Source organism: Diplotaxodon limnothrissa, linkage group LG23 (genome assembly GCF_057381915.1).
Source record: "Diplotaxodon limnothrissa isolate DT_005_m linkage group LG23, D_limnothrissa_male_GT1.1, whole genome shotgun sequence".
Classification (NCBI taxonomy): domain Eukaryota; kingdom Metazoa; phylum Chordata; class Actinopteri; order Cichliformes; family Cichlidae; genus Diplotaxodon; species Diplotaxodon limnothrissa.
Window position 1 is genome coordinate 4,618,915 of NC_140617.1, and position 12,461 is coordinate 4,631,375.

The 12,461-nt window shown below is 42.7% G+C and overlaps 1 protein-coding gene across 2 annotated transcripts in view; it reads left to right on the top strand.

The window, feature by feature from the left end:
* The window catches only part of elavl4 (ELAV like neuron-specific RNA binding protein 4), a 70,410-nt gene that overhangs the window by 16,834 nt on the left and 41,115 nt on the right, over nt 1-12,461 (top strand). Inside the window, exon 3 of one of the 2 annotated variants that reach the window (XM_085349017.1) lies at nt 11,667-11,753. In XM_085349017.1, coding sequence (XP_085205143.1) covers nt 11,667-11,753 — 87 coding nt within the window. Of the gene's footprint in view, nt 1-11,171; nt 11,181-11,666; nt 11,754-12,461 lie in introns of those variants that run through there. The other variant, XM_085349019.1, reaches the window with a different exon arrangement.

Sequence of the window (12,461 nt, forward strand, 5' to 3'; positions counted from 1 at the left end):
ATATTTGAACATACACAATAGTTTATTTTTAGCTTACAAACATCTGAGCATAAAGTGCTGACAAGGAACCCTGGTGTAAACATTAAAATGAAAGTCAGTACAATGTGCAGATTGCAGAAATATACATAAAAAAAATCAGTGGCTTTACCACACTCAGTTTTTCGACATCTGTGAACTACTAGACAGTCATTCAATTAAAAAATAATATTAAATAAATAAAACTAATAAATAAAAAATACACACATCTTACTGATCTCTGCAGTCAGTAACATTACACATAAAGTGCAAACATAATAGCAATTGTATAAACACACACACAAACACGCCTTTAAAGTTTAAAGGCGTGAAATTGGACGGTCTAGTTCTGATTAGCGTCACCGCTGTCTCGGTGGAGTTTAATAAACTCGGCCGTCTGCTTCTTGCTATCTAAAATATAACCAGACACTGGTGTAAATTCTCGACTGTCTCATACTTCTGTTTAATAAGTTTTCTGTTTGACGTTTAGTCAGCTGTGTGAAAACCAAGGAGGAACCCACCCGGGGGATTAATAAAGTTTTATTTTATCTAATCTAATAACTTTAATCTCAGCCAAACCGATTTACTCACGAACAAACAAAACACTGAAAAAAGCCCAACAATAACATTTTTAGGTTGTCTAAGTGACTTATATATTACGTTTAACCCGAGCAGCGAAACTCCGCGGTGATCTGAAAATGATGTGCCGGGAGTTGTGCCGTTCTCGGCCGCATCAGTAACCCTCGAGCTCCCGGCTAGCTGTCGAGCTGGTGGGTAGCAGACGCCTCTGAAAACGTCGAAGCACTTTTGCAAATATGGGATATCTTGATAAACCGAGCAGATATTTGATGTTTACACAACTACTTTCTCGCCTGAAAATATGTTAAAAGTTTATTTTGTGACCCAGAAAGATTAGTATGAGTAATTTTAAAACTTAGTAGCGGCCGCCATTGCTGGAAACTGGAGTTTGGCTGGGCCGCGCTATGAATTCTGGGATATGGTAGTAATTTGGACAGCCTTCGGCGCGTCGCTGTGACGTAATCGGTCTACAAATGCGGCCTCAGGAGGATGCAGCCCATGAATTGTATAATATAATCGCAGTATAATCGCAGCCTTTGCGGTTAGAAAATTGCACTTGATCATGTCGCGATATTATCGCAAATGCGATATATCGTTCAGCCCTAGTGCCGCAGCTACGGGCACTAGCTGGCATGCTGGCAGCCGTAGTGTAGCATGGGTGTAGAGGCCTGTATCACAGATAGAGTGGTGACGTAAGAAGACAAACGTAGGGGTGTGAGAGAAAGCGTGTGCAGCATTAAATTTGTAGATACAGACACAACTTAGTTTGGAAGAGGTGGACGCACAATGTGAATGACAAGGACCAGTGAGAGAGCGGGTGACAAAGTGGAATATTCATTAGTATTGGAGGTATTAGATGAGTGTGCATCCATGAAGCCTCCTGATGCGAACCAGTGGGGGACCTGCTCTAGAGACAGGCCATCATTTTACAAAAATACACACAGATACACACAAATGCGCAGTGGCTCTATTACCCCGAGGCAGAACACCACAAGCTCGAAGGTTACACATCAATGCTAATAGGGCGGGGTGTATGAGGAATTTATTAGCTACAGTGCACTGACCATGTGCTCGGGATTTAAATGTAACTGAAGATCAAAGACCTGAGACACGAACAGATGGGTGTACGAGTATGTAGCATGTAAGGTTTTTGAAGGAACAATAAAAGTGATTTGCAGACACAGAGGAAAAATATGTGGATGATAAGTTCACAAATACAGAACTAGAGCTACACAGACAATAAAGAAACACTGCTTCATCAGTTCAGTGACAGGTTAGCATGCGCTTCTGCACGACTGGTTCTGTGTGTTTGTGTTTGATTGCGTGTGTGCATCAGAGGGCCGACTGACACGTGTACAGATGGAGAGTGACATTGTTAAGTAGAGCCTCATTAGAGACCAAGCAAATACATAAAGCAAGAGGGGTGAAGTGGTTCGGACAGAGGAACAGCTGCCTCTTAATCTTCTTTCCAGTTGTCTTTACACAAACATCCGCTCTGACGGATTTAATGTGAATGTTTGCGTTGCATTATTTACTGTTGACCAGACCTTTAACTGTTCCTGGTGTTATCATGATCATAGCGGGGTTTAAACTTAGTCTTACACTATTACCAGATCCACAGATATTTTGCCTTTGTAACTATATTTAATTACAGATATTAATAATATTGATAGCAAAAAAAAATAAACTTCTTCTTCTTTTTATTTTCAAACTTATATGTTTTCATATTTCAACTCGGTGAAATAATTTGCTTCTATACTGAAAGTTGCCTCTTATTACAAAGCTGACAAACTGAGGCAGAACACTCGGACCTCTGATGTTTGTCACAGAATAACAAAATCCCCCAAAAACAGCCTCCTTTGACTTCCTTTAAACTCCTCTCCTGGGTCAGTGCTGATTTGCTGTTTGCTTTTAAGAGGATTTATCAAAACTAGCAGCTTGTAATTTATACTGAAGATAAAAAATAGACTTTTAGGTTTAAGTGAAACATTTGTATTGTCCCTGGTTATGCATTGCTTGTCAGCACTAATTTCTCACCAAGTTTTATAAAGTTTACTTTAGACAAGGACAAATGCAAAATAAGTAGAAGGCCTATGGCGGTCTTCTGTTTGTCGTGTTAAGAGAGCACAGTTATGGCTGTGCTGCTGTTACTGTTGTTGATTCAGTTTTTACAGGCAGAGGTTTTTCACATCCACAGTAATTAGATGAAATGTCAAATGGTCACATTGTGTGCGTTGCGTGGTGTTGTTTATATACAGTATGTAGGTGTTACTGTGTCTCATACTGTGTGTGCCGCCTCTCTAGCTGTAGGTGTAAATGACCAGACCCATTCAGGCACATTAAAAAGGATTTATCAAAGCTGAGACACGTAGAGAGAAGTCAGCAAGGATAATGGCAACTTTAGTGCAGCGAGTCCAATAAAAACATCCTATAGAGAGTTTTCTCAGGAGACTTTTAGATAGATGTGATAGTGATGTGTGAACCAGAGAAAAGGAGTTTAACTATGTATGCATCTGTGCAGATTCTGCAGGAATTAATATTCCTGATTAAAATCTGATAGTTAAATATTTTAAGAAGGTGATGACCAAACAGGTCGTACACCTGAAAAGATACAATTACCCTCCCCTACACAAACACAAAAAAATGAAATCAGAATTACCCCAGACAAAATATTTATTATCCCTTGAGACTAACACATCCCATTTATGTATAAATATGTAGCTGGCTGACATTTCAAAAGTAAAGATTTGATTTGCATGTGACATAACAGTACTAAGATGCCAGGATATTTGGGTTTGCGCTTACTTTGAGCCAAGAGCTTGTGCCACTGCTGCAGCGTATTTTGCGTGACGACATTATGCAATCTATCAGCTTTTTGGTGGTACATCGAAAAATATTTTGTTGTCTTTAAATGTCTTTTCCACTTTTCTTTAAACAAAAGCTGGATGGAAGCAGTTAATGAGCCAAAAGCCTGTTTGAATAAGAAGCTGCTGTAACAATCTCTGTCCCAATTAGCACGCTTTGGTTTTTAAATATTCCTTTTGTGCGAAGCCTAAACACACATGAAGACTCACAAAACGGTCACGTTGAAAATTTAATAGGCTTCCACAGTGATTTCCTTCATTTATTTCAAATGTTTTTTTTCCCTCTCCTTTTTAAAAAAGCTAGAAATTTGAGAGGCATGGTGAGGCATTCTGCTGTGAGGGGAACAGCATTCACAAATACTAGACCTAATTCCTTTGGCAGCAGCTCAAACTGCTACAGACAGACACATAATCAGCTGGGGAGTGTTAGCGCCTCAGCCCACTAGCAAACACAGGACCGAGCCCTTGTTGTGCATCGCTGCTTTTCAGAATAAATATCCCGATGGAAAATACAATGGGAGGAAAGAGGTATTCATGTGTATATGGCTCTTTGTTCAGTCAAAAATACAGAAAGAGAGAGGAACACTGGCTTTCCTAGCTACTTTACTGCTCGTTCTACTCGATCCACTCTCTCCCTCATCTTCTCTATGTCCCTCGCCCCTCCTTCTCTTTCTCTCATCCTCCACTGTACCCTGTGTGTTTTGGTATTCATACAGATGTTTGGATTTGACTGGCAGTTTCTCCTGAGACTGTGCACAAGCGGCTGACTCGTCTCATCTGCATTTTGCATCCCAGGAAAAAAGGGAACAGAAAGCAGTGGAAAGCGTCAGCAGGCAGACGGGCTGTGTGAATGTGTAAGAGTGAGAGCGTGTGTGTGTACACGTTGCATGTTTTTTTTCCTATTTTTTGGCTTTGGCAGCTTAACTGGCCCCAGTGCTGTAGCCGTGTGATGTTTAAAGGACGTTTCAAGGTCATGCTTTCGACAGGCCTCACCGCCTCTGACATATTAAACATTTATATATTTCTGTAGCCAGATGAATTATAGATTGAACATGCAACTGAACATGCTACAAAATGGCACCATTGTTGCTGGTAATAGACACATTAAGGCCTACAAAAACAGAATCCCACACAGCGTCATTTAGAGTTATCTTCAGTAGCAATGCGAACACAAGGAGGAAAAAGACCAGTGTTGCCATATGGAATAAACCAAGACACCAGGAAATCTCATAAACTCATAAAGCTAGGGGCCACTGTGTATGCTAAAACTAACACACGAAACTACAGCATCTTCTCATATATATATATATATATATATATATATATATATATATATATATATATATATATATATATATATATATATATATATATACATACAATAAACACAGGAAGAAGAGGTTGATAAAAAGGCTATTTTCCCCGAGATCAACCATACTTACCCAGCATAGGTTCAGCAGTGCGAGCTAACTACGCAGATCTGGGATGGCATCTCTGATAATAGATTTGTTTGTCCCGAAAGGAATACGGATGATTACAGTAAACGCATTTTCCCTTAACAATTGAGAGGAATGTCATCCCTCCTAAACAGTACACCTTGATGGAAATGAAGAATATGGTACATCAGATCCTTATCGTAACCAACAAACGTCAGGATTAGTCATGATCAGCACCTGTCAAGTCGATACTGGAGGTACAGAGAGAGAAAAGAAAAGGGGAGAGAAAATTGGAACGGTAGGAAGGTAGATTTGTGCTATCTTGTAGATGCACGGCTCTCCGGCACATTCTGTCAGACTAAAAAGCGCTGCTGCTGAATTTTCCGTGGCAATCAGCCACCTCCCTCTATACATTGTCTCCTAAGCATACGCCACAGTATATGAACAGAGATAGTCTCCTGTAGACATTTTCAATTACTCTGCACTACGTAGCAGTAGGGGGGATTAATCTGTTCGTTTGAATGCACGCCACACTTAATGGTTTAGCTGGTGTGCCGCGGGCCTCGTCTGTTAGCTGTGCTGGTATACATGTAGGCTTGTGTGTCTCGCTCTCCTATCTTCGTGCTGCAGTAGAAGCCATTTATGATTGCACCACTCTCACATCGAGTTAAACTGAGATTAGACTTTCACAGATGACAAGTCAAACTCCAGACTGATTGTGTAGCTACTAGTATGGGGAAACTTTATAGTTTTAGAAAAGTGACTGAAATATTAAGGTATCAGACTCGAGGCATATTCAAAAGACGGCTATTTTTTTAGGTTTATATGGTAGTTAATGTAACAAAAGCTTTAAATGATGCCAAGATTCTATCTGTACCAAAGACTCAAAAGAGCAAAGTACATATGCGTGAAATAGGCATGAAATAGTTTGCTATTTCAATATCGCTTAGCATAGGACGACGATTACCGAGCAGCCGCCACTGGATTGCTGTAAAGTTTCAGCTTGTCACTCTATCAGTGAAGCTGTAACCTCCTCTGCCTCTACACGTAGCTTTGAGTTATTCTTTGCCTTCATCAAAATGTTTACTCATTAAGACAGATGACGGACGGCTGTCCTTTTCCCTTGCAGCTATTTGATTATATGAGCTCCGGTTCAGAGTCGAATCAATAACCAGATTAGTTCAGAGCACGCATATACACACCAGCATACACTCACATAGTACCCAGGGCTGTGGAATGAATTCTCCAGTACAACGGTCATTCGGTGTCTATGTGATTTAGCTCTATGCCTTTGCTGCAAGGCAGACGCACGCGCACGTACGTGCACACATACGCACACAGGCAGGCCGTGTCTGAGATGCCGCTGATGGGGGAAACAGTGATTAGATTAGGACGAGCACTGCCTCTGCTTAGCAGCCAGGCAAGTGTTCCTGTCTCTCCCTTGTTCTCTCTGTAAGTGCTGTGCTGTAGGTTTTGTTCTTATCGTATACCCCCAGGCTGTTTATAGCTTTTTAAATACCTGTTAAACAAAGCCAATATTACCACTTCCAGCCTCAAACCAGTTTTAATTAGACCCACTACTGTGAATTATGCTGAAAATTGAGTTCAGTCAGAGGAGTGTACAAGTTTCTTATTCTGTTGGTCTCCCCTTATGGGGAGGTTACTTTTAGCATGGCTATAAGGTAGTGCAAGCAAGTAATACGCGTTAGGTTGCGATACCGTAGCATTGCTGAATTGCTTATTTTTGACCCAACATGTGCAGGTGGGCACAGAAACAGGGAGAATGTTTGAGAGGTTGAGTGAATCTTGTGTATTTGTGCATGATGCCATATGTTTGTTTATGTATGCACTAGTTTTCCTTAGTGTGTTTTGCTAAAGATAGGAGGCAATCTCACTAAAATGGCTGGTTGCCTGCACAGGTGCGTGGCCGCGTTCACCTGCCAGCTACTTGTGGAGGTGGTGTCCTCGCTCATGACACATGGTGCTGATTCAGTCAGATGAGCCCGCCTGCTCTGCCTGCCTTGTTGTCGGTTTTTGCGTCCTCTGTCCCCGTTCCCACCCGGCGAAAAGCAGCTTCAGCTCAACACGGAAATGAGGGTTGTACAGAAACATAAGCTTTTCCCTGAAATGCAACTCAGAGTAGTGCAAGTCTTTGTCATGGCGCTACTGTAGGTTCTGTTGCAGTGTCACAAGAGCCGCAGTCTGTAAAAGTAACCAAATGTTAACCGAGCCATTGCAAACAGGATTTTCGTATTCTAAAAATGGATGGACACATTTTGTGTCATGTTAAATCACAGCTATATCAGGGATCACAAACACAAACCTATTCTCCACCATCCATGGAAACGAGGTAATTACTTTGTGAATAAACCCCACATGTTAGATAGATACCATCTCCACTAAAACCTTTAACCACATTTACATTTAATTAAGGATGGAAATGGAAATGTAGCAGCTGAGACCATGATTTAGCCTCTTTAATCCACCAAAATGTTCTAGCTTAGGGCCTCGACAATGATCACTCCCATCAGTCACAGGGATTACAGCAGGACAGACAGTGATGCACAGCAGAGACATCTTGCTGATTTGACTGAGCTGGAAGCTGAGGTGCTGGCCACACTAGCTAGAAGTGGAACAAAGGCTGGGAAGCTGTTCATGGGATTTGATGCCCTTCAGGGGAAGACCGCTGTTGGGAAGATGGCACTGCAGTGACTTGCAGCTCAGGGCTGAGAAATAGGGGTCAAAGGCATCGGGCAAGGGACTAGCCCTGGCACGGGTGTGAAACTAGAGGAACTGTGATGAGGACCTGAGAGGCGAGGCCAGGGCTGGGGCTAAGGGACAGGGACTTGGACTGACAGGCAAGGCCAGGCCTTCAATTCCAAGGCCCGGTCCCCTGTGCTCCAGGCTTCAGCCAAACAGCTAGGCAGGTGTCCAGCTGATCTCATGCGCCCACAAGGGATGAACTGCAGAGCACCAGTCACTGGAGCTCAACAAATTGAAGTGTCATCTCCAGAGTCAAGATGCTCACCAATTTTCTGCATGCGTTGGTGCAGAGTTGGGATTCAGCCAGTGGACAAATGGCTTCAGTTCCGCCTACAGTTTGGTTGAGCAAAGGAGACTTTGGCGTGTGTGTCTGTGTGTGTGAATGAGAACGACTGTACGTATGTATAGAGCAATGCAGGTCCTCAGAGTCTCTGTGCTTAAAGGATGCTCTCTGTATGGAAAATATGCATTTAAAAATTACATATAAGTGATTGGACCAGATAAATCTGAATAGAGTGGAGAAAGTTATATGACTCCTTCATATACATTCAAATGCAAAGTGTGTCAGTATTTACGTTCAGCCAGACTCTCAGAAACAAGTGATACTGAGGAATACATCAGAGCTTCATCATCTGAAAATAAGAACACTGGGTCGTCCTATAATTGTCTGTGAAATCTTGAGATCTTGAGATAACCCACAGCAATTGGCCCTATCCTATCATCTCCTGACCTCTGACCTTACACAAGTATGTGCTGATTACCCAGGGGCTGCGAGGAAGTGTGTGGGAAAGCTGCATCGATCTCACTGGAAGACTGAAACATCACAAAAAAGAAGCGAGAGGGAAAAAAAAGTCAAGCCAAAGTTAAATGAAAAATTGCTTACGTACACGTCTCGCGCGGTCTGGAACATTTATTATTCTGAGTCACACAGAGAGAAAAGAGGTGGAGGAGGATAGAAGAAGAGAAGAATCCATTTGGTAAAGTAGATGCAGATCAATGAGACTGGAGGCAGGCAGGCCAGAGTGCAACAGAGGAAGGGTGTGTGTGTGTGGGTTGGTGAGTATCTGTGATGTGTCTGTGTGTGTGCTTGCGTGCATGAGGCGTCCCAGATTACTTTCCCTGATTGATCCGGCCCAGCATCCGTCTGACCTGCAGGACATTTCAGAGCTCGGAAGAGGATGGTGGAGGTGGAGAGATGGAGAGAGAGATCTCCAGGAAGAAAAGGAGAGGAGAGAAAAATAAAAATCAATAGCGCAGAGAGCATTACACGGAACTCGACTGGCCGAGAAACTGAGATAGTAAAGTCGTATTAATCTCTTTGTGTCTAAGTCAGTTTGGTAAGAACTCCAATTCCGTTTCAGTTTGTCAGACTGAGAGAGAATTGAAGTTTGCTTTGTGGTGGCAAGAGGCGGGCACGTAATTAGCAGTGCGTCTGTAGCTGACAGCAAATCCAGAATTTGACCTGATCCATTCGTTTCTCATTTTAAAAACTGGTCAGAATTTTAAAGAATAAAACAAGTTGGAAAAGGCATAAGGAAATGGCAAATTATATAAAGCAAGATGATGAGGCAAAGTCAGATGGTTGCATGCTGGCTCCATTTTGTAGCTGCCAGGCAGTGTGTCTATCAGTGGAGAGATCCTGCAGCATACTGTCTGCTCCACAGTCTCTACAGCCTCCATCTATCCTGGCCAAGTCAGGGTAAATTGATTGTCTAAGCTCTGTAAGAGAAGGGGGGGGGGGGGGGGCTGCACCAGGCCAGAAAAATAAAGTGGTAGCTTTATTGGCTAAAAGCGGAACAGGAGGGATAAACGTGAAACGGAAGTTAAAACGACTTTGTCATCTAAATTCTGGTAAAACTGTACCACTGGTGTCTTAGGCACGTGGAGAAAAGAAATGTGAGCTTGTCTTGTGCATAATATGGAGGAAAAGGTAGACTAAAACGGATGGCAGCTGCGTGTGGGCCTAGTGTATTTCCCAGTGTTAGAGGAAAGCAAATGTATACACGTCTTCCCTGCTAGAGGTGGAAAAGGCTCGTCCTATTCAAATGCAGTGCAGATACCACTGGTTGGGAGCCCAAGGAGACAGGAAGCACTTTTGTGGCATAAAATATTAATGGCATTATAGAGTGTATTGATTATATAATAACCTTTCCCAGCATCTGAGCACAGACTGAAATGTATTCCCTGAATAATTGAAAACGTATCCATGAGCAGTTTTTCATCTCAATGGTTGGTGAATGTAATTGCATTGCGCTGTTATTCCAGTGTTATTTGAGATTTTATCAGAAGACGCACACGTGTGTTCATGTGATAAACGCAAGGACAGTGAGACTACGAAGAAAGATGAAAGTGTGTGTGTGTGAGTGAGAGAGACTTTCTTTGTTTTATCGAATGGTTGAGCACTGAGCAGTGTCTCCGAAATGAGATGCACTTCTAAGAAAATGTAATATTCCTTTTGCCAGCATTATGCACCCTTCCACTATGCGTTAGCTGTTTAAATTGACTCATGTACATCTGCTTGCTGCTTCTTACATTTTTATCACCACATTTGTACATGCTATGATAATGCTGCATTGTCTGCTTGCTGCAGCACACGGCAATGTAAATAAAAAGCTTTGCAGAATGGGTGAAAAAGATTTGGATGTTTCACCTCTGCCTAACGTTTCCTTTTTTCAGGGTAGCCACTTAACTTTACATTTATTGGGACATTTGTTTTAAATTGACTGTAGAGTATGTTGCCCTCTGCCCTCCTAATGAGATGAATGCTGGTCCACGACACTGTATGTGGTGGTTTTAAGTTGTGACTAATGTGGGGAGTTGCTATCCCTCCAACTGCCCACTCTTGACTCTCTTAAATGATTTTAAATACACGCTTACTGGCTTTGGTACACCTGCATGACACTGACATTAGCATAACTAAAAGCCTGAAACACAAAAAAAAATGTTTGTCATTAATTTGTACCAGTCAGATTTGCAGACTATTCAATAGCAACCCTTTGGTCCTCGCCATATTAAAACAAAAGGTGGCTCAACTGATTTTCCCCCCATACGATCCCAAAAAATCTGCATTTTTTGCTTCTGTCAGTCGGCAAGGAGAAGCTATATTTCTTGTCCTCCTTTCCACCCTGACCTCTCTGCCCCTCTGTATCTTCTTTTTCTCTTTTGAAGCTGACAGTTCACTCTCATTTAGACCTCCATTATGCATTCCTGCCTAAGTTTACAAGACACATTGACAACAGAACATGTACAGACTCTCTTCCTCCTCCCCCACCACTGTCTCTCCTTTTCTTTGAAGTATTGGAAATGTCTTCCCCATTACTCAGCCCTTGCCTTTTCTACCTCCTCCCATCTGATCCCTCACTCCCGCTCTTCATCCCTCTGAAGGAGTAAATGAAGGCAGAGGTCATACCTCCTCTCTTCCTCTTCTCCTGCTAAATTGGCTGTTGTAGCATCTGTAGATAGCTGCAGGCATTTAAGCCCCCTGCTCTGGAGAGCCAGCGAACAGACTTCCTGCTCATTTGTGGCATTTTCTGTCTCTTCAACCACAGGCTTGTTTACCCACAGAGAGCAAGAGGGAAACCCTCATTATAAACCCTGCCAAGGTCATTGCAGTCCCCACACCAATCTGCCAACATCAACACACATTCGGTTTTATTCTGCCGGCTCCGAAGGTGCTCGCGTCAGTTTTAATAAATGAAAGAAATAATAGATTCGGCCACATTTCTGTCTCACCAAATCCAGTGTTAGCATTTGAATTCGTTTACTTTACGACAAACGAGAAAATAAACGGAGAGACAAATACGAAAACCCCTGAGCCACCTGTCTTTGTTTTATTACGGCTGATGGGGACTGCAAAGGTGCAACTGTGTTTTTCTAGTGAGCTGCCATTTTCTCAACATCCTCAACCCCTCCACTCCCCAAGTCCCACTACAACCCTAACCTTGTAAAGTGAGTGTATGATGTTGACGGTGGGCTGTGCATCCCTCCCTCCCTGTGCTCCGCTCCATAGGGGTCGACAGAGACACAGTGGCGTCAGGCAGAGCTCCCACAGCTCCAGGGCTGGGCAGAGAAGGGATTGCTGACACAGCCAAAGATGGTAAGGAGACTACTGCTGCCAAATGGATGGCCCAGCCATTTTACACACCCATGAAGTAATATGATCTGATGTTGCACTGTGTTCACATTAATGCACACTGGTCGGTGATGCTGCTGACTGAGACAGTTGGAACTTGAGCAGAGATTGATGGACGGGGTTGCGAGGGTAGAGGGGGCTATGCACAGAAGAGTGAAAAGCTGACACGTTCATCGTGTGCATATAATTTAGGAAGCCGTTAACGAGTGTTGCACTTTGATGTCTCATATTTTCTCTGTTTATATGGAACCATTTACGTTTTAGTACTTAAAAACAGTTATTTACCATTCCATTAACATGCAAAGCTGCAAATGTGGGCAATTCTAAAAGACATCTGCTTTCCGAAAGTCTTACTCAATTTGCTCCTTCTTATATCCGGCTTTTAATTTGATTTTCTCTCTTGCGTCGAGGATTCGAGCAGCCGTTAAAAGTAAAAGCGATACGTCCCTCAGCCTGCGCTTTGCTTTAACTAAACGATGACTATAAGTCACTGGTGTAGTCCAGCCAATCTATTCGATACAGCGAATGGGTATTGATATTTTTCATCCTAATGGCAACAGCTTATATCAGATCTTTTCTAACGCGCTCTCACATCCGTTTCATATGCTTTCAACAGCTGCACGCAGTTTAGATGCATTACTTTTAGCCAGAAGCGCTGGTGCTGGCTCGGCC